Source organism: Photinus pyralis, unplaced genomic scaffold (assembly GCF_008802855.1).
Source record: "Photinus pyralis isolate 1611_PpyrPB1 unplaced genomic scaffold, Ppyr1.3 Ppyr1.4_LG7, whole genome shotgun sequence".
Classification (NCBI taxonomy): domain Eukaryota; kingdom Metazoa; phylum Arthropoda; class Insecta; order Coleoptera; family Lampyridae; genus Photinus; species Photinus pyralis.
This window is the reverse complement of record NW_022170738.1, coordinates 12,077,312-12,104,919: the sequence shown is the minus strand read 5'-3', so window position 1 is coordinate 12,104,919 and position 27,608 is coordinate 12,077,312. Positions and strand designations below refer to the sequence as shown.

General features: G+C 35.8%; 1 protein-coding gene across 1 annotated transcript; it reads left to right on the top strand.

Annotated features, from left to right (window-relative positions):
• LOC116175797 (formin-like protein) lies at positions 1 to 27,608 on the top strand. The gene is made up of 13 exons (XM_031494096.1): positions 1 to 386; positions 10,358 to 10,441; positions 19,163 to 19,249; positions 19,547 to 19,626; positions 19,674 to 20,007; positions 20,060 to 20,308; positions 20,358 to 20,618; positions 21,021 to 21,273; positions 21,333 to 22,111; positions 26,432 to 26,711; positions 26,761 to 27,035; positions 27,116 to 27,229; positions 27,287 to 27,608. Exons 1-13 carry the CDS (start codon positions 198 to 200, stop codon positions 27,497 to 27,499), a joined length of 3,198 nt encoding a protein of 1,065 aa, XP_031349956.1. The 5' UTR covers positions 1 to 197; the 3' UTR covers positions 27,500 to 27,608.

Here is a 27,608-nt window from a genome sequence, read left to right as displayed (position 1 = left end):
TTTTTGTGTGCGTCGCCGTTGCGTTAGTCAGTTCAGTTCCTGTTTGTTGGTAGAATTGGTGTGGTTATGTGCCGTTTATTTACATTACGATACCTGTTGCTTTTCACACGTTTATTATTTAAATAAAACATGAACAATTACATAGACTGTTGAGTGTCGTACATAAAATGAGTGATTATTTCGTGTAGATTCGTACAATGGGATTGTTAACTTCGAAAGAAGAGACTGCGACACAGCAGCAGCAGCAGCACAATAATTTATCCGACAGGCCCGAAAGCATTATATCTTCGAAATATGGGCACGGAAGGCAGCCGAGTATACGCGCTAAATCGAAACGGCCCATGCCAGATCCCAACGAGCTCGAAAGGAGGTTTACGGAAGTTTTGGTGAGTATTGCATTTTTGCTATAATTGCAATTAACAATCGGTATAATTAACCTTTGAAAATTGCTTACAGGTTGTATCTGTATTAAATGCAAAGTTTACAATTTGTAATTATTTACCCTGTCGGGCCCTTTTGGGAACGCTGCGGAACATGTGTTCATCTTCCTTCGCCGACCGTCATGCACAGGGTGGTTCATCCATTTTACCTTCGATCGGCATTGTATCGTTATATCCACTGTGATTCACTCGCTAGGAAATACCACAAATACCTTAAATTGATCTGGTCAACAAAATTCTTTGTTGCTTGGGGCATTGTGGAAAAATTGCGTGCATGTTATTGGCTTATCAATAGCTACTATAATCATATCAGTTCCGGTTTGGTTCAATTTACGGATGTGAAGTCTCGGAAACGCGCGTTCATATCTCTTTCCTTCTTAGTCCTATTACAAGAACATCTGATTTGAGTAATTTAAGGGCAGAGGCTTTAATTCAGCCCAGATGTACCCGAGCCGTCTTCCTAAAACGAAACTGAACCCAAACCAAGCAATTTTTGCAGTCCAGGTGATTAAGGTGGTAAATTCTCCCCTTCCTGTGGTGAAAATATTTATTTCAATGCCTAAATTAGGGTTTAAAGTACCATCATGTCAATACCGACCAAAACATTGTAGGTAAGTACCTCGTTAAGTACTAAGCGAGGTGCTAAGGGAAAGCGAGTGTGTATTTATTTGTATATAGTAAGTGTAGGTACCTAATTCAATCATTGGGGTAAGAATTGTTTGAAGTGGAAGGCTACTACCTCGGCTACTACAATAGTAATCAATGTACCAAGCGATTAAACTCATTTTAATCTCGGAAGGATGTTGAAACGAGACGAATTCGAGTGGCTCACATCGTATTTCCTAAAGAAATGTGTTTTAGTATTGTGTATTCTGTTACTAAAAAGGCAAAAAGAATTTTCTCGTGCGTGCATAGAACTATAGAAAAGTGTTCTAAAAAACGTGACATTCACGTTTTGCCATCTCATATACAGGGTGAACATTTTGACTGGAACACTGAATATATCTAATATCTTCAGAACTACAACTGCAAGAAGTTCTTTTGTATGGTATCAACAATTATTAAAAAGTTGTTAACAATCTACGTACTTTAAATTTATGGTCAGTGGCGTTTCTATATCGAAAAAGGTGTGTACCTCGGTGTGAACTTTAAGAACATTTAATAAAAAAATGTGATTGCTATTACAAATATATACCTACTGCTCTGTGCAATGGCGTGCGGTCAACTCTACACCTTCCACAAAACACCTGCTCCACTAACTCCAACAAATCAAAGTTGAAACTTTTGTTTTAGTTAGTTTTAAAAGACTCGGTGGCCTCGATCAACCCAACAATAATTTTTCCGACACAAAAAAAATTCTTGGAAGAAAGAAAGGCTACACAGCCTCTTTGGACATCTCGTTTGACATATTCCCCGCACGCAGGCATTCGATAATTAAAAATTTAAAAAAATCTTAAAATTACTTCCAGTGTATCTTTCTAAATAATCCAAATAATGTGGCCGTAAACTGTTTTGCGATAAACAGACGCAGTTAACTCAACGCAAACGCCGGCAGCTTCAGAACTTGACTTTTTTTTATAACGCCAACTAGCATGTTGAATACGATGATAAACGTTTATCGGTGGTTGCTCTATCGGTATAACTTTTAACTTTGATAATAAGAAAATGGACATCACGCGTTAAACTTTTCACAACTTCAGTTAACTTTCTTCTGTGCGGAAATATTATGAAAATGACGAACTGCATCTTTGATAAATCGAACTACCAGAATAAAAATGCGTAAAGAGACGTACACTCTTTTCCAACCGTCGCGAACCAGCAGTTATCCTCAGTATTTAAGTGAACGCCACTTCCATTATTGAATAATCATTACTCCGGTATTTACTAAAAATGCACCAATTATAATTTTATATTAGATAACGCCGGCTGTTAAGGAACGCGTCCCACTTACGCCGTAAATAATGCGCACATCGTCGAACAGCGGTAAGAAAACACGTGCTTTTATTACATCCGATAACACTCCTTATTGCAAACATTTTTACCTTTTATAAAAATACGCAATTGACCAGAGGTTCTCACATTTTAATACTCAACTTTACAATTAAATCAACAGATATAAATAAACAATACGCAATTACAAACAATTCTAAAAGGAAAAATAACACTACAAAAAATACACTCTCAGATTTACTCTTGATACTAGAAAAACCTCTCATAAACAGGGTCCGCCGTCATTATTTTAGGTGTTTAAACCGAAATCCTCCTCACCCCCTGGTAAAAAATATCAAAAAATCTTTTTTGAAAATGTCAACCATAGATGGTTACGCATTTACTTACACAAATTATTTTTGAATGTACAAGGTGTTCGATTTTTACGATGTCAATAGATAACTGATTTTTTAATGGAACGCCCTGTATATTTTTAGTTGTTTCGATGTTATTTTTTAACCTCTGCATGGAAACCTATTCACTTTTTGGTTTTTCGTCATGTTACCAAATTATTAATTTTTTTTCGATTAATTGCCCATAGGCAAGCCCCACTTCGCCACTTTGATAAATCGTGGCGACCTTGATTTTAAAGTTAAGAAATACACTTGATCAATAATGTTAATTTGAATAAAAGGAATCACTTTGACAATGAAAAAGTTGGATTTAATGCTACAGGGTGTTCACAAAAAATAGTAGTTTCCAAATTTCAAAGTGTCATAACTATTTTTTTTCAAATGGAACTACCACTATTTTATTTCTCTATTCGATAGTCTTTTGTGTCCTCTTCAATTTTTATAAGGGGTGTCATGTGCCTAAGCCCCGTAGTTTTTAGCTTATTCAATATTTTTCACAAGAATAGTTACACATGAATCAATTACATGTTTATAAACTGGTATAGACAAATAATAAAATAAAAAATAAATAATGCCAGAAAGTAAACAAGTGTCACAAATAAATTATCTACTGCAAGTGTACTCCCTATTTCGTAGTAAAATAAGATTAATTAAAAAGGCAAATTTCGAAAAAGATGAATTAGTCCTTTTAAATAATCTTATTTTACTACGAAATAAGGAGTACACTTGCAGTAAATCATAAATTTATGGCACTTGTTTTGTTGTACCTGGCATTCTTTGGTTTTTTATTATCACGGTCTACTGTTTAGTGTTTATAAACATTTAATTAATTAATGTGTAAAAACTAGGGGGTTTAGGCACAGCACAGCACACCCCTTATAAAAATTGCAGAATACAACAAAACACTATCGAATAGAGAAATAAAATAGTGGTAGTTCCATTTGAAAAATAAATAGTTACTTATGGCACTTTGAAATAATATGGAAATTTTACTATTTTTTGTGAACAGTCTGTATCACTAAATTCGACTTTCTCATTACCAAAGTGCCTTTTATTCAGATTATTTTTGATCAAATGTATTTCTTAACTTGAAAATCAAGGTCGCTACGATTTATCAAAGTGAAAGAGGTGGTTTATAGAGAATTATAGTGAATAGATTTCCATGCATATGCATAGGTTAAAAAATGGCATCGAATCATCTAAAAATATACAGGGTGTTCTATTTTAAAAAATCATTTCTGTAGATGCGCAACCATCTATATTTGACATGTACACAAAAGGTTTTTTGATATTTTTTACCAAGGAAAGACCAGCGCACTGTTGCAGGACCCTGTATAGTTGACAAAAAGTTATAAAATTTGAATTGTTTTAATATTTTGAAGAATCTTAAATCTGTTTGAACCGAGGTTTGAACCAATATTGATAAATTGATTTCTTTTGTATTCTTTTAGGTTAGGTCCGATAACTTCTTTACCTGACCCCGTATACTTCTTTTGCAAACCGCAGATTACCTATTCAACAATCTTTATAAAGAAACTTTATTACATAAACATTTTTCTGTATATCTTCTAACTAAGAAAATAAAGGGCCATTCTGAAATTGGCAACTTCTTGATTTCCCTTCGAGTCTAAAATTTGCAAATTTTGATTTTACAATTTTAAATTTGGTCCAAAAGAAGCACATAACATCCTATATTAATTTGAGGGCACTAATAATTACGGGGATATAGTGTCGAAAATGGGACACCCTGTATCTACAATAGCTAATTATATTATTTTGCTTCTAAGCATAAACTTTTTATCGTTTCATCGTTATTTCATGCTCTTCTCCGTTCTGTTTTTAATTATACCTACGTTGATACTTAACTAAGTTTTTCGATTTTCATTAAATGGCGAAAATCGTTTTAGGCGTTTATATATGTATGTAATATTCTAAATAACTGTTGGTGCTTCCGTAACTACTTTTACATCTTTTGGTCAGATACGAGATGGAAAGGATGGATAAGAATCCACAATAGACATGATCGATCGTATTTGAATGACCCATACGGCATCCCGGCCAAGCAGCACTGTACCATTGAACTGTACCCATAATAAGAGCGAATAAGGAATGTAAAACTTAATAACAATCCGTTAGATTTCTTGTCACGATTAGGTTATTGCAGACATGACGTAAGATAATAATCAGTAAATGGCATTCATCCTCACATAACGTTAATAAAATAACATGTACACAACCCTCCATTCAACCTCCCATACATTTTCATTCATTCTTATTAAAGGAAGCTGTCTGATGCAGATCATTGGTCAATACCGCGTCTGTATTTGAATATGAAAAAAAAATGAATAATTACTCCGGAATTTCAGTAACAATAAGAATGTCGGTGTGTAACAACACGATTGCAGCGGAAGTGCTGTGATAACTAAATACTTTTGACTAAACGAAACGAGATTACGGTAGTTTTTAATTTAAACAAACATCAAAAGCATGGTTTTCCTGGAAATGTAGGTGGACATTTTCCAGGCATACTGGAAATCAACTGAAACTTTTGGGAAGAATTTCAAAGTATCGATTTTGTAAAAAAATTACAAAAATTTCTAATCCCGACGACAAGATCTACAGGGTGTCTGTCTGTTCACAATTTTATTCTTATAGTCATAAGGCTATTTTTATGAAAATGTGATTTTTTGGTTGTCCGGTCAGATCCAGATGGAATTTTTTTAGAATTTTGGGTGCGTTATTTTCATTTCACAAAAACTTCTAAATAGCAAACTTAACCAAAATCATTTTAAGGTTGGTGAGAGAAGATTGCAGAAGCGAATTTTTTAAGAATTAAAAAATGTACTATTGTTTCGTCCCGAGTTTCTTCCCGACCCACCTCTGGGATATTCAGCTAATTTTGGGGAGATTGTCCGAGAGTCCTGAAATTATTTACAGCGGGTAGCATATACTTGGCCGATGTTCCAAAAGGCCTTCAATTTTTTGTGTCTTTAGGTGACCACGAACCTCGCCAAGAACTAAAGAATATTGCTAGAAGCAGATGGAAATAAGTGCTAATAACGAAGGACCTTGAGGTTTTATCGAGACCTAATTTATGTGTCGGAATAAATAGAGATATAGGGCGCCATTTGTGTTTTATCTCGTAGGTATGCCTTACTGGATGTGACGCATGGTGCTTACGCCGGAATTGTGGTTTGATATAGCAAGAGAGGTAATTTTTTATCGCTGTTTCGTCAGCAATTGTTTCCACATTCACATATACAAGGGAATTTCTATTATTTATTACCACACCATCTTTACTTTTTTTTACTTACCTTGAGATTTTGACACATCATTGCTCGGGAAAATTGATAAAAATATTTCAGGGGGATTTCATTAGGGTTTCCGATGACTAAACGATGTATCCAAGAGGGAAATATGTTTTTCTGGTCTAATAGTTCCTCTAAGGTACTTTCTAAAAGATTTATAACGATATGAAAATTTAAATAGTAACCGATAAGGGACCATGAAAAACGAGAAGTTTGGAATATAGATAAATGTGTTTATTTTATAGCGTTATGTTAAATTGACATTTTAATAGGTTTGAACATTGAATAAAAACACTATTTTTATTCAATGGTTTGAATGAGTTGCGAGGGTTGGTAAGAGTGAAACAGGTGATTGTGCATTCTGATGACATCAGCTGCGAGATCAGCTGTCATTCTTATTTCAAATGGGACGCGAAGCACGAAATAAAATGACGTTCAGAACAGAATACAATGCTATTTCTATGGAAACGATCGCGACGGCCGAACCTAAGCTTGCTATTTTTTACGTATAAATTAAATTCAGAATTGTCAGAAGCTTTACAATGATTTATATTGCTTCGACTTCGGCTATAAATTAAAGTTTTGTATTATACACGACGATAAAGGGAAACTAATTAAGTATCTCGTGAAAGTTAATTCACTCAATACCTTTATCGTCTTAAATAATAAATAACTATTAGTCCTCATTTTTAATACGTTTACCCAAAATATTTAAAAATTGCCCAGAAGATTTGTAAACAAAATTGTTGAAAGTTATGGATTTTTAAGGTGAACAAATAGTTTTTAAGCACAATTCCTAAAGATTGATAAATTCCATGCATGAATCTGGATTACATCCAGGGACTCTCAAATCCTGTGGTCTTGACGATTTGTAGGAAGACTTAAAAATTTCCAGGATGATCTCTAAATTCTTTCGCTTGTCTGACAGTCACAAAATTAAATTAGTCATTATTAATTATTTCGGTTTTCTGTCCTATAGTTGATAAATGGTAGATTCCACGAAACTGCATTACAGAGCGACATATCCCAAAAAAATTGTAAGAGGGAGTGAGCCGCCTGTCATAAAACTTTATTAACGTACATAAAATTATCAACGGGCGTAGGCGGCAAGATGACATAAATAAAAACTGACAGCATCTGTAAATATTAAAATAACGATTTTCCGAAGTCATCAACTTATCGAACGTCTCGCACAATGAGCCCACGTAGACTGCAACCCCCCCTGAACAACGCATTCCTTACTCTTCAATATCCCGGGGTCAACCCCCTACGTGTAGTGGCATTTTAAAAACCCAGACCGATTGTTACGCGATAAAAAAAAACCCTTAACTGGTTAATTTTTTTTGTGTTTACGTTATGCGCACACCGGGCGGCACGTGGCTTGGTTTAGTAAATATAGGCGTCCCACCAAAAGGACAGAAGCGGAATTTTAACAGTTAATCGAAACACGTTTAATAAAAATTTATTAGCTCCAATTTCGTACACATTTGGATTGTAAGAATCTGAGGACACTACAATATAAGCTTGTGAGTAGCCGATGAAATGAAAACATAATTTTCAAACTCAATAGTAATTTATAATTAGTGCCGCATCCACAAAGAGTAAATTATGAAACAATAAGTTTATATTAGTGTCCGGAGGGGGGGCAAGAATTTTTGATTTTATGTGGTAGAGAGGCCCAAAATAAACAATTTTTCCAAATATACCAAGAGCCGAAAATGTTTCATTTCAAGTTCCAAAATTGGAGCTTTTAAAATACAGGGCGTTTCAAAAAGAATCATCCGATTTTGTAGGTTTATAATTTGTTTAGACGCCATTTTGACAATAACTGAGCTGAGCGTTGACAGAAGCGCGCTACTGCTACCTAGCGGAAACCACGCGAAACTCGAGAGCTTCCTCTTACTAACAGTACATTGTTCTATCAAATCGGACTTATAGATGAATAGCAATAAATTTTTAAAATCGGATGATTCTTTTTGAAACGCCCTGTATTAATGGGATTTTTCAAAAAAGATCATTTAAAAATATTTCTATCGTTTTTCATACTTTGATACTTTTGGTACTGAGATTTTTGGGTAGTTTTTTTAGCTGTATGATTTCTATTATTTCTAAGTAAGTGTCAAAGATTCCTACGACTTATTTCAAGATTGTTTTGCAGAAGTTTTTAAGAAAATTTCGTAGTAGATATCATAAAATTGCACAAAAACGTCCAGCTATAGATCTCGGAAGATTGTTCTAGAATATCCCTTTAAGACACTACATGGAAGTACTTTCAAAAAAGTGTATTTTATACGGAAATTTCAAAAGTCCCTAAGATGCCAAAAAATATCATGAAAAAAGTTTCTATTATGAATTTTAGGATAATTGCGAAGGTTTCGGTTGGTCAGTAATAAAATTTAAATACTGCTTACGGAAGTTTGGCCTTTTCATCTCTTTTTTTAATCTGAAAATCAGCAAAATTGACGCCCTGGTTTTATTGCATACGAATAATAAATCCGAATTTCAAAATAAATAATTGTATATGTTGGTCAAACTAAATTCTATCCAATTCCAAGTCTCTAGCTATTGGAATTGCTGAGATCTCAGTCGGGCAGCCAGCCAGCTATAACGAATATAATAGCGTATTTTTTCCAAAAATGCGCTAAAAATATAACTCCTATATCGTGGCCACGTATTAGTTCTAATTTCCCTTATCTAATTTTTTATGCATAATACACGTCTGGAAATTATTTACACAAAATATTTATACACGGTGCCCATTATGTATGGAATATAATAGTCTATATATATTTCTCGGTAAATAACAACTGTATAAAAGGGCCGGCTCGTGTGGCGCAGTTCAGTTTAAGCTGGACTGCGGTAATAAGAGTCCCTGGTTCGTTTCCGGGTTCGTGCATGTATAGTGGGTTGGATTGGTAGAGCAGCCTTGGCTGAAACCCCGCCCACTCAAAAATAAAGGTAAAAATAAAGGTTTTTAAGATTTTATTTCCCATAATAAGGCAGCATTCAGTTGTTTTTATTACAGAAAACTAATGAGTAACGAAAAACAATTGATTTTTTAAAAAAATAGCAATGTAGCCTTTTATTAGGCTCATTTAATAGAGATTTTTTTCTTTTCGATGACGTAAAATGTTAGTACCCTTATACAAGAACATTTTTCCAAAAAACTTTGTTATAGGTAATTACAACATCAATAGCATTAATCTAGATATCCTACATCAAAATAAAACAAATGAACTTGTACGTTTCTTATTAAACCTCGTATTAAACCTTGAAGATAAAACGAAATTAGCAATAATTGTTTCAGTTGACATTTGCTTACGTTGTATATTTTGTGTTTACGTTTATTTGTTTAGTGTATGTTTTTTTCGAGAGCTATATACGGGCATTATTCAGAACAATTCATTTTTTTAAAACATAGCCCTACTCCAATTCAGACACACGAACGATTTGCGTTTTTTCTGCGGTTCGCAAAACTTTGCACGGAAGATTTTATATTCTCCAGTTCTTCTATTACACTTCATAAAGATACAATTTGTACAAAACGAAAACGTTCCTGACACAAACTGTCCAAAATCGTGGCTATTCAGAAATTTTCAAAGGCCGTTACTTAAAAAGGTTTTCAAGAAGATTTCGAAAGATCACTAGATTTTTACACGTGATTTAAAAAGGACTTCTAAAAGGATTTCTTCTTTCAAAAAAGATTTCCAGAATTGTTAATTAGAATTAAAAAAGTACTGATACATTTAGTGTAGTGCAATTGACTAATTGTGTATTGTAATAGAACAAATGAAATTTGAAAACTCAACATGGTAACACCATTACCGCTAGTTATTACTAACAGTAATGAATCATACACAGAAATGCCAAGTTATGTGGGAAATAAGTGTGTACTTTGCTTCTAATACGTATAAAATGTATAGTTTGGTTCAAGCCAAGTTCTGTATGACTCATCCCACCAAAAAGTTGTTCCGTGGCTTACGTGATATATGGATCAAAATGTTTTGGTTTCCAGTTTGTAATTATTAACTGTGTGCAATAAAAAAAATCAGTCAGTTTTTCGAGTTAAAGGCAAATGATCACACTACACCAAATGTCACAGTGGACAGCATAGTCTCCTTGGCTCCCTAATACATTTTGAGTGCAGATTTTTCAAACGTCGCAACGTATACGGGATTAATTGACGTCTTATTAAATGCTAATTGCCCATTAATTGCACTATAATTTGCAATGCTAATATTAATTACCCTGTTTACTTTCATTTCAGGCTTCCATGGATCTGCCACCTGACAAAGCGAAATTACTGAAAAACTACGATTTCGAAAAGAAGTGGGACATTATCTGTGATCAGGTCAGTACTTCCTTCTCTACAATGCGATTTTTGACCAGTCATCTGCGTGAATTGCTTTTTGATCCCTTTAATGAGGATAATTATGATTAGGAAAAATCGAATGAGCTACCGTAATGGATTCAAAGGAAAGATCTAATTCAGAAGTTTAAATTAAAGCAAGTGTTTGTTGTTTGAACAAGAGGGTCTATTTTTATACCGCGTGTAACTAGTTTAATGTACTGAAAAGGAACACAAATGTACTGCAGATGTGCATTCGGGCGACTTCTTCCACTCTTTAATTAATTTGTTTATTTACTTTTGGCACGACTTTTAGCTTAAAACGAGATTGAAGTATAACAATAGTGAAAGTGGTGATATAATGGTTAATTTTCTGGAAAAAAAAATTGTTCCTAATTTAAAATTACAATTTCCTTCGAATGTCGGTCGGTTAGATCATGGCTATTTATTTGCACATGAAATCAGTTAATGATTAAGTGAAACGCGTGCAATGCTTGGGTTTTATTTCCGGATGTGTGAAATAGCTCCCGATTAAAACAATTTTAAATGTGCTCTTCACTTTGTCTCTCCGACAAAGTGGTCGTCACAGACCCCTTGCCAAAAAAAAACGCGCAGCTGCCGTAAATCTGCAAGGAAATCTGCGGGGGCCACTACGAAACATGTTAAAATTGTATGCCATTTTTGGAACGAATGAATTGATTATCTTAAAGTTTTTGTGAGTCCCCGTGTATATACCTAATAGTGATAAATGACATGTTGCACGTTTCCTGAAATACTTTTGATTTTAAACAAAATGCTTTGTTTCATACTGGATCAATGAGTAAACTACTGTCTTCAAGATCACATCTTTGGATTTTCAGAAACTCCAATAGAAGAAGGTAGGTACATGCGTGTCAATCGCAGCATCTTCACCAGCGCCCCACAAAACAACAATACTCTTAAGATCTTGGATTTTGCAAAAGGTAAATTTGCATCGTTTTCGGATTATTTTCTAAATTCTTTACCCATTTCTAATTTTTCAAAAAATTCCGACCAAAATCGACCTGTTTTTGCATTTTTTTTCCAAAACCTATTTCCTTCAGTCTGTTTCGTTGTGCCACCCTGTATATTAGAAACATTCCAAATTTACATTTTGGAAATATTTCCATAAATTACTTGGACTAATAAAGACATATGCGTATTTTGGTATGTTTTGGATGGATGGGCCTCTTATACCTACTCGATTTCGTTTTCGTTTGTCTGTCCATTTGTCTGTGCCCGTTAAAATTGCTCTCAGATCAAACCTTGTTTAGTTTTTGATCTACCCATAATAGTGTATGCCCTATGTTCTGCAAAAGTACAAAATTCTTTCAGTTATTGGTATAGAAAGGCTCAGTTTGGGTAAATTCTTTTCGTATTATTGTTTTGTTTTTAATTTTTTTTTTTCAATATAAATTTTATTTAAACAAATGAAAAATTAAACATTTCTAAAGATCAAACATTCATAATAAATAATAAATTTCTTCCATGGGGATCGCAGTTGGAAACGTCCCCATTACACTTGCCGCATTGCCACGTTGTACCTATAGCAATACTTATTTTTAGCGCATTTTTGAAAAAAATACGCTATTATATTCGTCATTGCTGGCAGGCCGGCTGTCCGCGTTAGATCTCCACAACTACAATAGCTAGAGACTTCAAATTTTCACTAAAAGCTTTCTGCTATAGTGTAGATGTGCAGGCACTACTCTATTTTGAGTTAGATTACTTGTGAAATCGATATGAAGAAAATAATTTCGATATGGGTTTCGGAGGTGCTATAATTTTACCGTTAGATAGCGCTACCAGTATAAAAACTTATTATTTACTTTGTGATTTGTTTTACAAAATGAAGACGTACCGTCAATTGAAATTAAATAAAATTAATTATTTAACGCAGCCAAAATTACCCGTGAGATCGATAATTTTAAACTTCGCTAATAAAATACTGACCTGCATTACCAAAAATGCGCTTTAATCATGCATATGCTGATTTACAACTTGTTTGTTTTTAATTGTGTCCTTCAAATTTCGTTCATTGGCTGCTTAATGTTACAGTTTTAATTCTGTCCGAATTATTATAAAAATAGAAAGCGCTTAATCGATACCCACTGGCCACTACCGGCAGTTAGGCATGGCTAAGTTTTCAGAGAATTTCGCATATAATTACGACGCATTGTTTAACGCTAGAAAAAATTGCTGTTGTTAAAAATCACGGTAGGCTGCGAGTTTTAATTTCGCGGGAAGTTCAAATTAATCTACGAACTTTTAATTCGCGTTAATTAACAAACGACCTGAGAGCATGGGAGCGGCGCCCCTTCGTTTCTACTATACTACCATCAACACGAAATTAGATAAAACGCCGAAATGAAAGAGGGATAAATATATCCCCGATCTATAATTATCCGAGATTATCTAATAATAGAATTACTTTCGTTTTGTTGAGAGTTTATAAAACTTTCGCTCGACTCGTACAACGGAAAATCGTGAATGCAACGCGGAGAATCATGGATGAGGTCACCTGTGACCTCTGTGACTCATGCTTTTGTGGTTGCATGGAATACGAAAACATAAATCGCCATTGTTTCCCCGACCGATAACATTGTACATCAATATTGATACAAGTTCTAAATACAGATCGATCCGTTATCAAGTAGTTTTGAAAGTTGCCTTTATTTTAATGAATGAACGACGGACGTCTCGAATTTACGCAATGGTAGTATGCTTCGACGCAGGTCCGTACTGAAAAAACATTGGAAAGTTGGCGCACTTAAATAGCAGTGCTGTAGCAAAGTAAAATTGAATCAATGAATAGGTACACCCCAAACTTCTGGTGAGTAAGTCTTTATTTTGTAAAACAGATCACAAAGTAAATAATTAAGTTTTTATACTGGTAGCGCCATCTAACGGTAAAATTATAGCACCTCCGAAAACCATATCGAAATTATTTTCTTAAATTATCGATCTCACAAGTAATCTAGCTCAATATAGACCAGAGCCTGCACATCTACACTATAGCAGAAAGCTTTTAGTGAAAATTTGAAGTCTAGCTATTGTAGTTGCTGAGATCTCACCCGGACAGCCGGCCAGCCAGTGATAATAATCTATGCTCTATCTGAGAAGCGCTTTGCGCTTTCCTTTTCCTGATGGCCCCTCCCACTTTTTTTATTGGCTTAAAATAGCAGTGCTGTAGCAAACTAAAATTGAATCAATGAGTAGGTACACCCCAAACTTCTGGTGAGTACGCCTTTATTTTGTAAAACAAATCACAAAGTAAATAATTAAGTTTTTATACTGGTAGCGCCATCTAACGGTAAAATTATAGCACCTCCGAAAACCATATCGAAATTATTTTCTTAAATTATCGATCTCCCAAGTAATCTAACTCAAAATAGACTAGAGCCTGCACCTCTACTCAGAGAGTACTACACCAAAAACTGTCTGTCATCTTATATGGTATTACTGAGAAGCAGCGGGGCAGATGGCTGGATGTAGATGTAAATTGGTCATCTTTTTTTAACCGGATAACTTTGGGAAAAGATGGTGTGATAGCTTGGCGGTTTGCAAAGGATAGATTGGCGGATTCAGTTTTCCTAATGAAATCTGGAATTCGAGACAATGATAAGTGCCCTTTCTGCCCACAAGCAATAGGAACAAGTTTCCACATTCTTCTAAATTGTGCGAGAACGGTTGAGCTGTGGAAGTATGTGAAGTCACTGGTGCTACGACTAACGAAAACTAAAGTTGGATTACAAGAACTATACAGCGGCCTGCCACAAAAGACACCGAAATACCAGTTGGCTAATTATTTGATTAGTATGGCAAAAAGCACTATCTATAGGACAGCGACAAACGTGATGCGAGGAAGATCCGCAACTGATCATAAGACCCATTTTGTTGATAGTGTAACAAGCAGGCTAAGAAGCGAGTACGGTTGGTTCCTGGGTTGCAAAAATTTAGACCGTTTTGAGAGTATATGGTGTGAAGGAGAAGTATTGTGTAAAGTTGTGCATGGAGATTTAACAATATTAATGTAAATATTAGTTATGTTGGTGACATGTACTGTTAATGTAATTAAGTAAAAACTGTACAGTTGTAAATAAATAATAATAATAATAATAATAACACTATAGCAGAAAGCTTTTAGTGAAAATTTGAAGTCTAGCTATTGTAGTTGCTGAGATCTCACCCGGACAGCCGGCCAGCCAGTGATAACGAATATAATTTTTTTCAAAAATGCGCTAAAAAACAATAATCTATGCTCTATCTAAGAAGCGCTTTCCTTTTCCTGATGGCCCCTCCCACTTTTTTTATTGGCTTCACATCTCTCTCTCATCTCCCTCCTTTTTTTTTTAAATTTCCTCACGTCTTTGCGCCTCTGAAAACATGAGGACGTATGCTTCTCGCCCATGAAGATCTACGAACAGTTAAATCCATCCCAAAATATTACGACGCACTTGTAAATGTCGAATGTTTGAAATACTCAGGAGTTGTACTGGAAATCGATATGTTTCTTGTCACCGTTTCCCTTAATTTCCGATAAATTTCAAGCATTGCCTCAAATAACGTTACCTACTTCCCTATGGAAACTTTTTTTCCTTAAAATTTCCTCTAGATTTTCTTGAGATTTCCCCATTCCTTTGAAATATTCTCCTATTTTCCCTTAGGTTATAATTTCCTATAGGAGGGACAAGAATTCCCCTAGTGACCAATCCCTCGGTCTATTGGATGTATTGCTATCAAATGGAGTTCCAAAAATCTTTCGGAGTTCCGGATGTTCACTTGGATCATAGGCAGCTTAGTCCATGGAAGATTGCGAATGCTGATCGTCTTCCTTCCGTGAGCAATTCTGGACCATTCCTCTAATGCGGTATGAAATAATGACAGCTCATTCGCCAAGACGAGTCATTTCCTATCACTTCTTTCATTTGTGTAACTTTTCGATTTTATACAACCCAACAACGTCTCTTAGGTTTATCCTTCCTTTGAAACAATCGCTAATTAGGAATTTATGGCGCCATGCTCTACTTTTCAGCCGTTTTCACTTCAGTTTATCAAACTCTGCCTTCATCATCGTCTCAGTTGCAAAATGTATGATGGCAATGTCCCAAATGATCTTTAAACCATTGTAAAGTGATGAATATTTATGAAACAAGTAGACGTAGAGTACCATCGACTTTGCATACAATATCCTAATTAATTATAATGAATATTCCAACAGATTTTTACTAATGATTCATTTTTCGCCCCTACACTTTGGCTCGGCGCTCAGCTACTTGAATTAAGTGCATGTTAGAACATGCGTCATTAAAATTAACACGTAATTTTTTCTATTCGCATTGGATGAGGTCATGCTCTTGAATTAACAGATGATTTGTATTAATAAATTATTGGCGCCATCTAACGGGAACGTTAATTAAACGCGTGAGGTGCGAATAATGGAAGTTTAACGAACCTCCGCGTTTTGTTGTAATGTTACGGTTCGATATCCGTTTCGAATACTGTTTTTTTTCCAATTTGCGCAAAAATGTGGCAACAGTTTCCTATTGTCCCCGTACCCCGTGGTCGTCTGGAATAGCTTTGCGATTGATTGTACCGTTCAAGGTAATAGCGCTTTAATGCTCTACGGCGATGCTCCTACATGTACCATGAATAAGTTACATGGGAATGCTTCTCACGGATGTCATCCTTGGAATTTGATTTCTATTGTAATAGAAATCCTCCAAAAAAGACGAAGTTACGTAAGCACCCCTAAGCGCGCTTCATTTTTAAACTACAAATTATCGGTCATTAGTGGGTCTCAAATCGGAAAGTATTTAAAAATATAAATAGAAACGGTCCCCAGATAGATCCCTGTGGTACGCCAAAAATACCGGTTTTTTATTAAATATTGCAGCCTTAGTAACCACATTAATAATACATATGGGAAATTCTCATACACTTGACCTTGCTGTATTATATAACAGCGAAGAATTCGGATTTGCTCACCAATAACCGTATTTTACATAGAAATGTACAATATCGCGCCGTAACTGGATCACGCATGCTAATTGATGCAAATTGCGAACTAATCGCCCTATTATCTCTAGTACAAGAAACATGGCATTAATTAAAAACGGGTGGATTGGGTCAAGTTCATCTCTTTCTCAGTATAAATTTGAAAAGATACTTTCACTAATATCAATATATTGTCTTACAAACGCAATATTTGCTAAATAGTGCAGAAGCGAACGAGTGTGTAATTTTATAGTGGTAATTAATACAGGTACTAGTAGCCACAATCGAGATTCAATCCACTCTTGTCTTTTTTATGTTCGACTACTTAAAAGTATCGGTCGTTACAATTTATTGACATTGCTGATAGTAGATAACATTTTAGGTCATTACTCTCATTAAGTTTATATTGTTATGCATCTTGTAACTCTGTACAGAAGCAGACTAAGTAAGAAATGTTAATTACGAGTGATTGTTTTCGTTTTTAACCTTAACACTCCTTCAACCGATAAATTAGAGGTGTAAATGTTCCAACCTGATCCTTGAAATGTATACCTCAAGATCGAATAACCTACACCTTTTACTGCCCCCTTTACACGGTTCATTATCGGATGCTTCTTCCATTAACTCCGTATTTTCTTCTTTCTACTTTGACAGGGAGGAGAACATTTTTGCACTATGTGTGTGGTGGAAGAGGCATGAGGACTTCACTTAGCCCACCCACAAGTACATTGTGTTATTATGTGAAAATTTGACTTGAGTAAAAATTTCCAAAGTCACATTTAACTCAAAAACAAAACTGAAAATACCATTTAAAAAATATGTTAATGTCTTCACACATACATCATTCCTTCTTTAAGTTTTAACATGGTCTTCCAGTTTTCTTCATTCTTCCTTAATAATCTCCTCATCATTCGTTTACATCTCTTCTGAGCTAATACGTTGCTCAGTTTATGTATTTCTTAAAAAAATGCTGTTGTGGTGCCTTCATTTTGCGGCACTTTACCACCGACACCCCCTGTATATAAAACCCATGAAGTTCTTTCCTTTTATTCCTCACAAAATGTTTGCAAACTTTTCGACTACGCTTATTTCACTGTGTTATGCTAGGTGTCAGAAACGATATGCCCTGTTTGTGGCCTATAGAATCCATAATTTCAAACAGTTCCAAGATTGGGCTACTAGTTCAAAAGTTACAGCCCTTTCAATTTTTTTCTAGTAGATAACTTTTGATTGATAAGTCTGATCGAAAAAGTACGAATTGTTATGGATTCTACCCACCAAAATTAATAAGAAAAAGTGTTTTCCCGAGAATTTTTGGTGTAGTCGATTTTTGGTAAAAAAGGAAGGTTATAGGTACACTGCCTTTTTTGAGCCCCGAAGTAAAAATTGTCTCAGATCGACCCGGAAAAACAATTCTCTTATAGAATGTGGCCTATAGAAACCATAATTTCAAACAGTTCCAAGATTGGGCTACTAGTTCAAAAGTTACAGCCCTTTGAATTTTTTTCTAGTCGATAACTTTTGATTGAGAAGTCTGATCGAAAAAGTACGAATTGTTTTGGAGTCTACGCACCAAAATTAATAAGAAAAAGTGTTTTCCCGAGAATTTTTGGTGTAGTCGATTTTTGGTAAAAAAAGGAAGGTAAAACACTGCCTCTTTTTCAGCCCCGAAGTAAAAATTGTTTCAGATCGACCCGGAAAAACAATTTTCTTATAGAATGTGGCCTATAGAATCCATCATTTCAAACAGTTCCAAGATTGGGCTGCTAGTTCAAAAGTTACAGCCCTTTGAATTTTCTTTCTTAGTCGATTTTTGGTAAAAAAAGGAAGGTAAAACACTGCCTCTTTTTAAACGATGATTAAGGGTAATCATCAATCAAAATAGTAGAATGGGGAATGAATACTGACTAAAATTTTAATATTTTTAATTATCAATTTTCTTTACGGCCAGTTTCACAATAGATGATTATATATACAGGGTCGCTATTAAACATGGAACCAAAGCTCTCACGCTCAAACCGTTTGACATATACCTACACATGAAACTTTCGATTTGAAATTATTTCACATATTTTGAGGTTAAAATTTTTTTTTATACAGTGTTTGAATGCGACCGCCATCTTGAATTTTTTTTTAAAAGGCAACATAGGTCATGTGATACGTCATTAGAAAGGTTATTGTCTTCTCTTTCTTACATACATACATGATTTATGTATGATGTTAAATTAGAAAAGAATGCAAAAACATTAGTGATTAGTAATTTTTTTTTAAATAAATAAACGTTTAATGAAAATACTAGAACAGGAACAAATTACATATAAGAACGGGGTTTTAAAACATAATAAATTTCGTCAAAAGAATTACAAAAAAAAAGGTAATTTGTGAAATATGGCAACCGGTTGTTCAAATTTGTGTGCATTATTTTCTAATTTAATACCATAAGTAATTAAGGTAATTAGAAAGAGAGAAGATTAGCTTTTTAATGACGTACCTATGTTGCCTGTTAAAAAAAATCAAGTGGTGGTCGCAACCAAAACACCCAGTATAATAAAAAAAAAATTTTAACTTCAAAATATGTGAAATAATAATTTAAAATGGAAGCGTTCTAAATCTCGTGTCAATATCTTAAACGGTTTGAGCGTGACAGTTTTGGTAGCATCTTTAATAGTACAACTCACAGTGTCTAATGTATTTTTTTTTTAATTTCAGGAGATGGTTCAGGCCAAAGACCCTCCATCCTATTATCTTCATAAATTACGCACATATTTAGATCCAAAAGCTTCCAGAAGTCATCGAGTAAGTAGTTTTATGTAGCGACTGTACAGTATGGTCCACTAATAAGTGGTATTTTAATACCGCCAAATAAAAAAAAGTGCAATGGCGCCCTTCGGGTGTAGGGTAACAGTCCCAGACCAACGTACCCCATTTCCGCCTTCCATAAGCGCACCCTTGTTTGTTATTTATTATTGCCACTAACCAGCTCTTTTGGGGGCACCCAATTTGGCAGTGTGAATTTAAATTGTGGAGAAAATCAAAAGATTGCCCTCATACTTAAGCACACGGTGTATTTATCCAGAATGCTGTTTATTTTAGAAAAGAAAAATGGTGGGGGATTCCACATCGACGCAGGTACTACGCGACTTGGAAATCTCGCTGCGCACAAATCACATCGAGTACGCGTAAATGCCTTATCTTGTATTGTTCACGAATATCTTTTTAGGTGGGTACGCGAGTTTCTAAACGAGGAAAATTTAGGCTTGGACGTTCTCATAGACTATTTAAGCTTCAGATTAGGAATGATGAGGCACGAGCAGCGCATTACCGAATCGCGAACCGGATCCGAGGAACGTCTCAATGTAACCATGCAAACGACGGCCCCGCACAATACGAACACCATCGAAAAGCAAAACGGTCACGTGCGCGGTCAGAGCGAGGTGACCGATAGTCCGAGCATAAAGAGAAGGTCGAAGCATGTAGCCAAGTTGAATATGGGGGAGTCTAAGGATGACATTCACGTTTGTATCATGTGTATGAGGGCAATTATGAATAATAAGGTATTTGGTATTGCACTTGATGTGCAGCGGGCATTAAATTAATGGGTTGTAGTACGGTTTCAACATGGTGATACAACATCGTGAGGCAATCAATTGCATATCCCTTAGTTTAATTCACAAAAGTCTGCGTACAAAAGCCTTAGTATTAGAGTTACTCGCCGCGATATGTCTGGTTAAAGGGGGGCACGAAATAATTTTATCCGCATTTGACAACTTCAAGGAGATATGCCAGGAGCGGTACAGGTTTCAGACCCTTATGGACTACTTTATAAATTACGAAGTGTTTCACATAGAATTTATGGTAACATATTTCCCTTCCTGTGAGCCAATTACTCAATCTTTACTTGTAGGTAGCTTGCATGCAGTTTGTTAATATTGTAGTGCACTCAGTGGAAGATATGAATTTTAGGGTCCATTTGCAATACGAGTTTACCGCTTTGGGCTTAGACGAATACCTGGAAAGATTGAGGCATACGGAAAGCGAAGAACTGCAAGTGCAAATATCCGCCTATTTAGACAACGTGTTTGATGTGGCCGCTCTCATGGAAGACAGTGAAACAAAGACGGCGACCTTAGAAAAGGTAGCCGAATTGGAAGACGAATTAGGCCAAGTATGTACAGAATTACATCCCCCTAGCCCCACCGATTGTTTTAATTTTCAAAAAAAGTTTGTGCTCTAATTTTTTTCTGCTATTCATCTTCCCAGAGAAACGGTGGGCGGAGCTAATGAAATTCATTCCCGCCTATTGCTACTATTTCTGCAATAACTATTGATGTGTTTTGTGTTGTTTTTATTTTCGTTTGTGTCGTTTTCTACATTATCCATTACTAATATGACACTTTAATGTAGGTATATACAGGGTAAGCATATTTTATTCGCCTCTGAATATTTGCAGTAGCACATACGAAAATAATTGCGCCACAAGCGATTTCAATATTTGTCAAAAATAGCAACAATCGGAGAATGGATCCTATGGAATCGAAGATGGTGATGTATAACGGATTTATTGTAGGCGCATGACCGGTTACACGAACTGGAGAGCGAGTCTCTCGCGAAGTTTGCCGAAATTGAAACGGAATTCGCCAAAATGAGGCAGGAAAGGGATGAGTTGCTGGAAAAACGGAGATTAGTCGACGAAGAGGTCACTACGTTAAGGCGAGCCGTGCAGCACCACGAGCAGGAATCGAAAAATCGACAATCTTTGCTGGAATCGAAGATTATGCAACTCGAGTCAATTACCAAAAGTCTTCCGAAGGGAGCGTCAAGTAAGTTACCAAATTCCAAAAGTCAAATAACTTATTTCCTGTTTTGTAATTATCAACAGTTGCCGGTTTGGCTGAAATCCTGCAGATGACCCCTCCGACTTCATCTGGAGATTCCACGGAATCGAACACACCTGTGATATCTACACCATCACCGGCCCCGCCTCCTCCACCGCCTTGTCCGCCCCCGCCACCTCAACGTGTGTCGTCAGTTCCTATTCCCCCGCCCCCCGCCGGTCTAATGCAGGCGCCCGACGGCGCGATGACGATCAAACGCAAAGTACAAACCAAATACAAACTTCCTACAGTCAATTGGATACCGCTCAAGCCAAACCAAGTACGAGGTACCGTCTTCAACGAGCTCGACGACGACAGACTGCACAACAGCATAGACTTCGTCGACTTCGAAGAGCGCTTCAAGATTGGCAATATGGGCGTTTTAAATAACAGCGCGTGCGAGGTGGACGGTCTGTCGTCGTTCCCGAGTAAGCGATTTAAGAAGCCCGAAAACGTCACCTTACTCGAGCATACGCGTCTACGCAACATCGCCATCTCGCGGCGAAAGTTGGAGATGCCCGTGGATAAAGTGACGAATGCGATCAACATGTTGGATTTGAAGCAGTTGTCGCTCGAGAACGTCGAATTGCTACAGCGTATGGTGCCTACGGAACAAGAGTGTAAGGCGTATCGAGAGTACGTCATAGAAAAGAAGAATGTCAATATATTAACGGAGGAGGATAAGTTTTTGATGCATTTAACTAAAGTCGAAAGGATATCTGCAAAATTGTCAATTATGAGTTATGTGGGCAACTTTTATGACAACATACATTTAATTGCACCGGTAAGTACATGCTGTCTGTTACCATTATCAGGTCTATGCAATTTAGAGTGCTATTCCATCTTTGGCTCAATCTCGGCTTAATCTGTTTGGGGCGCTGACTGTAGGGAGCGTGAAAAAGCCTCTTAAAAAGTCCTATCTAGAATTCAATGCAATGTTTCACTACAAGCGGCGCCACTGTACAGGGTGTCCCATTAATAATGGTCACAGGTCATATCTATGGAACCGTTAATTGCACAGCTTCGGGGAAAAAATTTTGTTAACAAAAGGGGCCAAGAGAAATCGCTGGAAATTATTTTCAAGTTTGTAACTTCGCCGCTAGAGGGCGTGGCATGGTTAAGTAGACAAATGACTTTTTTCCTAAAATATACCCAACAAACATGCATAAAAAATACATGCATAGTAATCTTGTATCAATTTTGCATCATTTTGATGGAGCGCAAATTGCTCTAGCTCATAAAATATGAGGAGTGGGGGAAGGGGAACATCTCTAAGGAATTGATTGTAACTTCGGATTAGGTTAACAGATTTTCACATAATAGGTCTTGTTGAAAAGAGCTCTCTTCGTGGAATCAGATTTTACATGAAGAGAGTCTATTTAGTAAACGTGATGAGTGGTGAGGGCGCGATGTGACATTAACATAAACTTTGCAAGTTTTTTTAAAAATTTCAAATGGAACGATATAATTATTATATTATATTATCAAATAAGATGAAAAAGTGAGAATATCAGTGAAAACCGCATTTTGATATCTGAAGCAGAGATATGGGGAAAATACGAACATTCACAAATTTTAACTGCAATATTTATATTCATCCAAGTTGGATTTGAAACAAATGAACACATAGCAACCGATAATTATGTCAAAGTGAATGAGGCGATGGCAGTTCAAAATTAACACTCAACCTAAGTTTTTTAATTATGAGCAACAAAAAAATGATTCAAACTTTAAATCAGAGAAATATGAATTAAGTAAATAATAAAAGAAATAATAATTATAAATAACGTAAATGTTCAATGTCTGCCATTATTTTCGACACAAAGACGAGTCTCTGCTGTGTAGAGAGAACAGTTGCTTTAACTTCAGCCATGACTATGAATTACATTTCTAATTCTCGTCACATATCGTTTCTTGTAGTTGGCCTTGTTAAAAAGACTGTGCGTCTTTTATCCTTTCAAACAATTTAAGACTAAGCAAGTTAAGTCGAGTGACTTAGCTGGTCATGAAAAAATACTTCCTCTTTCTATCCATTTGACTCTCGCTTACCAAGAAATGTGCCGGGCGCCCATCGTGGTGATAATTCGCACGAATACGTTTAATGAAAGGACTGATAAACTTTCTTTTGTTCTGTTTTCTTTTCTTTCAAAGCCAACTTGAATGAGCATCAATATTGAAATTAAAATTTGTGAATGTATTCGTATTTTCGCCAGATCTATGGTTAGAAAACAGATATCAAAATCCGGTTTTCACTGATATTCTCACTATTTCACCTTATTTGATAATATCATATAATAATTATATCATTCCATTTGAAATTATCAAAAAAACCTGCAAAGTTTATGTTAATGTCACATCGCGCCCTCTACCACTCATCACATTTACTAAAAAGACTCTATGTAATAAAATCTGATTCCGCGAAGAGAGCTCCTTCCAACAAGACCTATTTTGTGAAAATCTGTTAACCTAATCCGAAGTTACAATCAATTCCCTTCCCCCACTCCTCATATTTTATGAGCTAGAGCAATTCGTGCTCCATCAAAATGATGCAAAATTGATACAAGATTACTATGCATGTATTTTTTATGCATGTTTGTTGGGTATATTTTAGGAAAAAAGTCATTTTTCTACCTAACCATGAATCATACGCCCTCTAGCGGCGAAGTTAGAAACCTGAAAATAATTTCCAGCGATTTCTCTTGGCCCCTTTTGTCAACAAATTTTTTTTCCCAAAGTTGTGCAATTAACGGTTCCATAGATATAGCCTGTGACCATTATTAATGGGACACCCTGTACAGCGCTTCAGAAACGCCGCGTGAGAAGAGCTCTAATTGCTAAATTGTTTTTCAAAATTGCGGCACATCTTCATTGCCTGTGGATAAGCTGGTCAGATTCTATGGAATTTGTACATGCAACGCAAATGGGTTTAACATTCTCGCATTAAAAACTAGTCTGGGATTTATTACTCTTTGGTTAGACTTATAGAAATCTGGTTGCTTGTCTATTGCTCTGAAAAATACTCAACTCAGTACCATTTTTTGCTCTGGTGGAACCACATGTGCTCGTATTCTATAGATCAGTGGTCCCCAACAGGTGGTCCGCGAACTCGTCCACAAACCATGCCAGAGGGGTACGCAAAATATCATTAGAACTAGAATTTTAAAAAATATATATTTGGTACAGTAACAGATTTTCAGTTTTTGCAGATTTCTGAGCGTTTTAGCCCGTGCTTTTCCGTCTAGCTTTATCCGGCACCTAACGCTAGCACATTCTAGCGCCGGCATTGGAACTAGATGGCCGAACAAGTGACAGTCAGTTACATAGCCAACTCGCACTTCAGACCACAGTTAGCCGTTGCGAATTTATAGCTAGTGTTGTTTACATGTGTGTTTTTGTTTTTTTTTAGTTCAAACTCAAAATTTTTTAAAGGAATTTGTTAGCAGAAAACCCAGATTTTTAGGAAAAAACGTGAGCAATAATCAAGAGTCGAACAATAACGATAAAGTCAAAATTGAACAACAAATTTTAAGCTTCATCTCAACAATGGAAAAATAAAAACTTTTAATTTGGCTATTTTCAGGTTCTTGGTACTTTCTCTGATATGGCAAGGTCCCAACCATGTATTTGTATTACATTGGCTTCAATCATTACCATTGGGGTAGGCGAGGGAGGGGGCAAGAACAGTTTTAGGTTTAAAGGCCTGTTTAGAGTTTGCAAGTTTGCAACAAATAGCAAGTGTTTACAGTCTGCAATTTTCATTGCATAGTACCAACCCTATAACTTTAAATAAGTGTGTACAAAATATCTTCGATTTGTCATTTGCATTAAACTTGTTCTTCACTTATCTATTTATTGTGCATTTCAATCAAGATAAACAACAGAGATATCAACACATTCAACACACTTCACATCCTTGGTGCCATAGTAATTCTAGATGGTGGCATTAAAAATTCCCCTAAAATAGTCACCAGAATTGCAATTGCAATGCAATAAAAATCGCTCCGGATCTACTTCTGGCAACGCAATAAAAATTGCAACAGCTGAAAGAAAACGCATAGTGTCTACAGCCTTAAAATGCAATATTGCAAATAGTATTTATTTACTATACATCAAAATGTAGTAAATTTTCAAAAACTTACAAAATATATAGGGTGGTCCGTATGAAAAAATGTAGTTTAGGGTCATATAAAAAAATCTTCAATAATAAAGAAAGTTCTGGAGTATTAATAAAATCGACTAAATTCAAGAAACGCCCCCTGGCGGCCAAAAGATTAGAGATAAATTGGTTTGACCTTTTGCGACAACTGCTAGGTAGTATGTGCCTGTGATCTGTGTTACTGGCATTCGTAAAGCCACAATTTATAGTCACTTAGGTGAATGGGACCATAGTGCAAAGAACAATCTTTGCCGACCAAAACTGTTCTTCTTGTGAGAAAAAAGGGGATTGGGTTGATTCAGGCATCCAATTCCTTCCCAATTGCAACGTCCCTTATGAGCAGATTCAGACATTATTATATTATTCCACTGATACCTGAGTGTGCAGTTATGATATGAAGTCATTCAAATTTTATGGACACTGTTTTTAGATTGACAATATACAGTGATATTAAGAAGTGGACATAGGGTCTACATGTATTGTTTTTCCTTATGTCTACTTTTAACTGACAAAATCTCTTCAGAAGAGCGCCTAATTTTATGAAACCTTCCAAATTAAAACAAATAAAGATCTGGCTGTCATATTAATTAATTTGAATATTGTTGCTTTAGCTACACAGAAAATAAATCTCTTGACAATATCAACAAGTAGACATAGGGAAAAACAATACATGTAAATCCCTATAATAATAATAAGTATCACTCTATATGTGTCTCATCTGGCCATTCCTTAGGCAGCTACTGACTTAAAATAATTAATAATTAATTAATTAATAATTAATTGCAACTTTTGTTTCTGTTACAATTAGAAAGGTGCAACAAAATTGTGTCCGTTTTCTACTTAAGTGTATTTTTGCATTGCATTTATCGTCTGTTAAATACTCCCAATGAACTATTTGCTCTAAATTGCTCTCAAAAACCTTTTGTTATTATTGTTATTTATTTGCAGCAAGTACACGCAGTAATTTCCGCTTCCAATTCCGTTAAAAATTCGAAAAAACTTAGATCGGTATTAGAAATAATCCTGGCCTTCGGAAATTACCTAAACAGTAGCAGGAGAGGTCCAGCTTATGGCTTTAAACTGCAATCTTTGGAATCCCTATTGGATATAAAGTCGACTGATAAACGCATGTGCCTTCTACATTACATAGTCACGACGATTCGACAGAAATTCCCAGAATTACTGAACTTCGAGTCCGATCTCTTATATATCGAGAAAGCTGCCAGTGGTAAGTGTTGTTGGGGGGTAGTTGCAAGTAATCGTTTGGTTTCGTGCAGTGTCACTGGAAAATGTGGTAACTGACGTGCACGAATTGGAAAAGGGAATGGATATTGTACGAAAGGAATCCGACACTAGGGGTAAGGGTGCGCAAAGCGTCGTGTTGAAAGACTTCCTATCGAATTCCGAGGAGAAATTGAGAAAATTGCGGAACGACGCGAAGGTTGCGCAGGAATCGTTTAGGGAGTGTGTCGAATATTTCGCAGAGTCATCACGTACTACTGATGCAAACACTTTCTTCTCACTGCTCGTTCGTTTTGCAAAAGCGTTCAAGGTAAGAATTTTGTGTGTAATGTTGATTTCTCTTACAAAATCCAATTGTTTATATTCTTAATCCTTTTGTGTTTCATTTAGGTTGCAGATCAAGAGAATGAGCAGAGGCGGAGGTTAGAATTGGCAGCTCAAAACTCCAATAAAGTCAACGAGGATGTGATTAAACGAAATAAAATCAATCAGAAAAAACAACAGGTAATTTACAACCAGAAATCAGTAACGAGCCCCTCTTAATCGTGTCATGTTCAACAGGAAGCGGTAATAAACGAACTGAAGCACAAAACGAGAATGGTGCAGGAGAAAAAATTACTGCATCAAGACGAAGTATACAACGGGGCCTTAGAGGATATACTTTTAGGATTAAAAAGTGAGCCTTACCGACGTGCCGACGCCGTTAGGAGAAGTCAACGGCGGCGAATTGACAATAATCGACTCTCTAAAACGATGGAGGAAATGGAATTTTAGCGATCCAGTGAACAACGGGCAATTAACCAAATACTTATGACAATTCTGAGATACAGAAGTAAAAAAAGAAATATAGTGTACATATTTTTATTATAAATTATTGTCAAAT

Coding starts and splice junctions, on each gene's coding strand:
- LOC116175797 (XM_031494096.1), top strand. CDS start 198: ATGGGATTGTTAACTTCGAAAGAAGAGACTGCGACACAGCAGCAGCAG. Junction 19,250..19,546: donor AAGCTTCCAGAAGTCATCGA/GTAAGTAGTTTT, acceptor TGTTTATTTTAG/AAAAGAAAAATGGTGGGGGA. Junction 19,627..19,673: donor CTGCGCACAAATCACATCGA/GTACGCGTAAAT, acceptor ATATCTTTTTAG/GTGGGTACGCGAGTTTCTAA.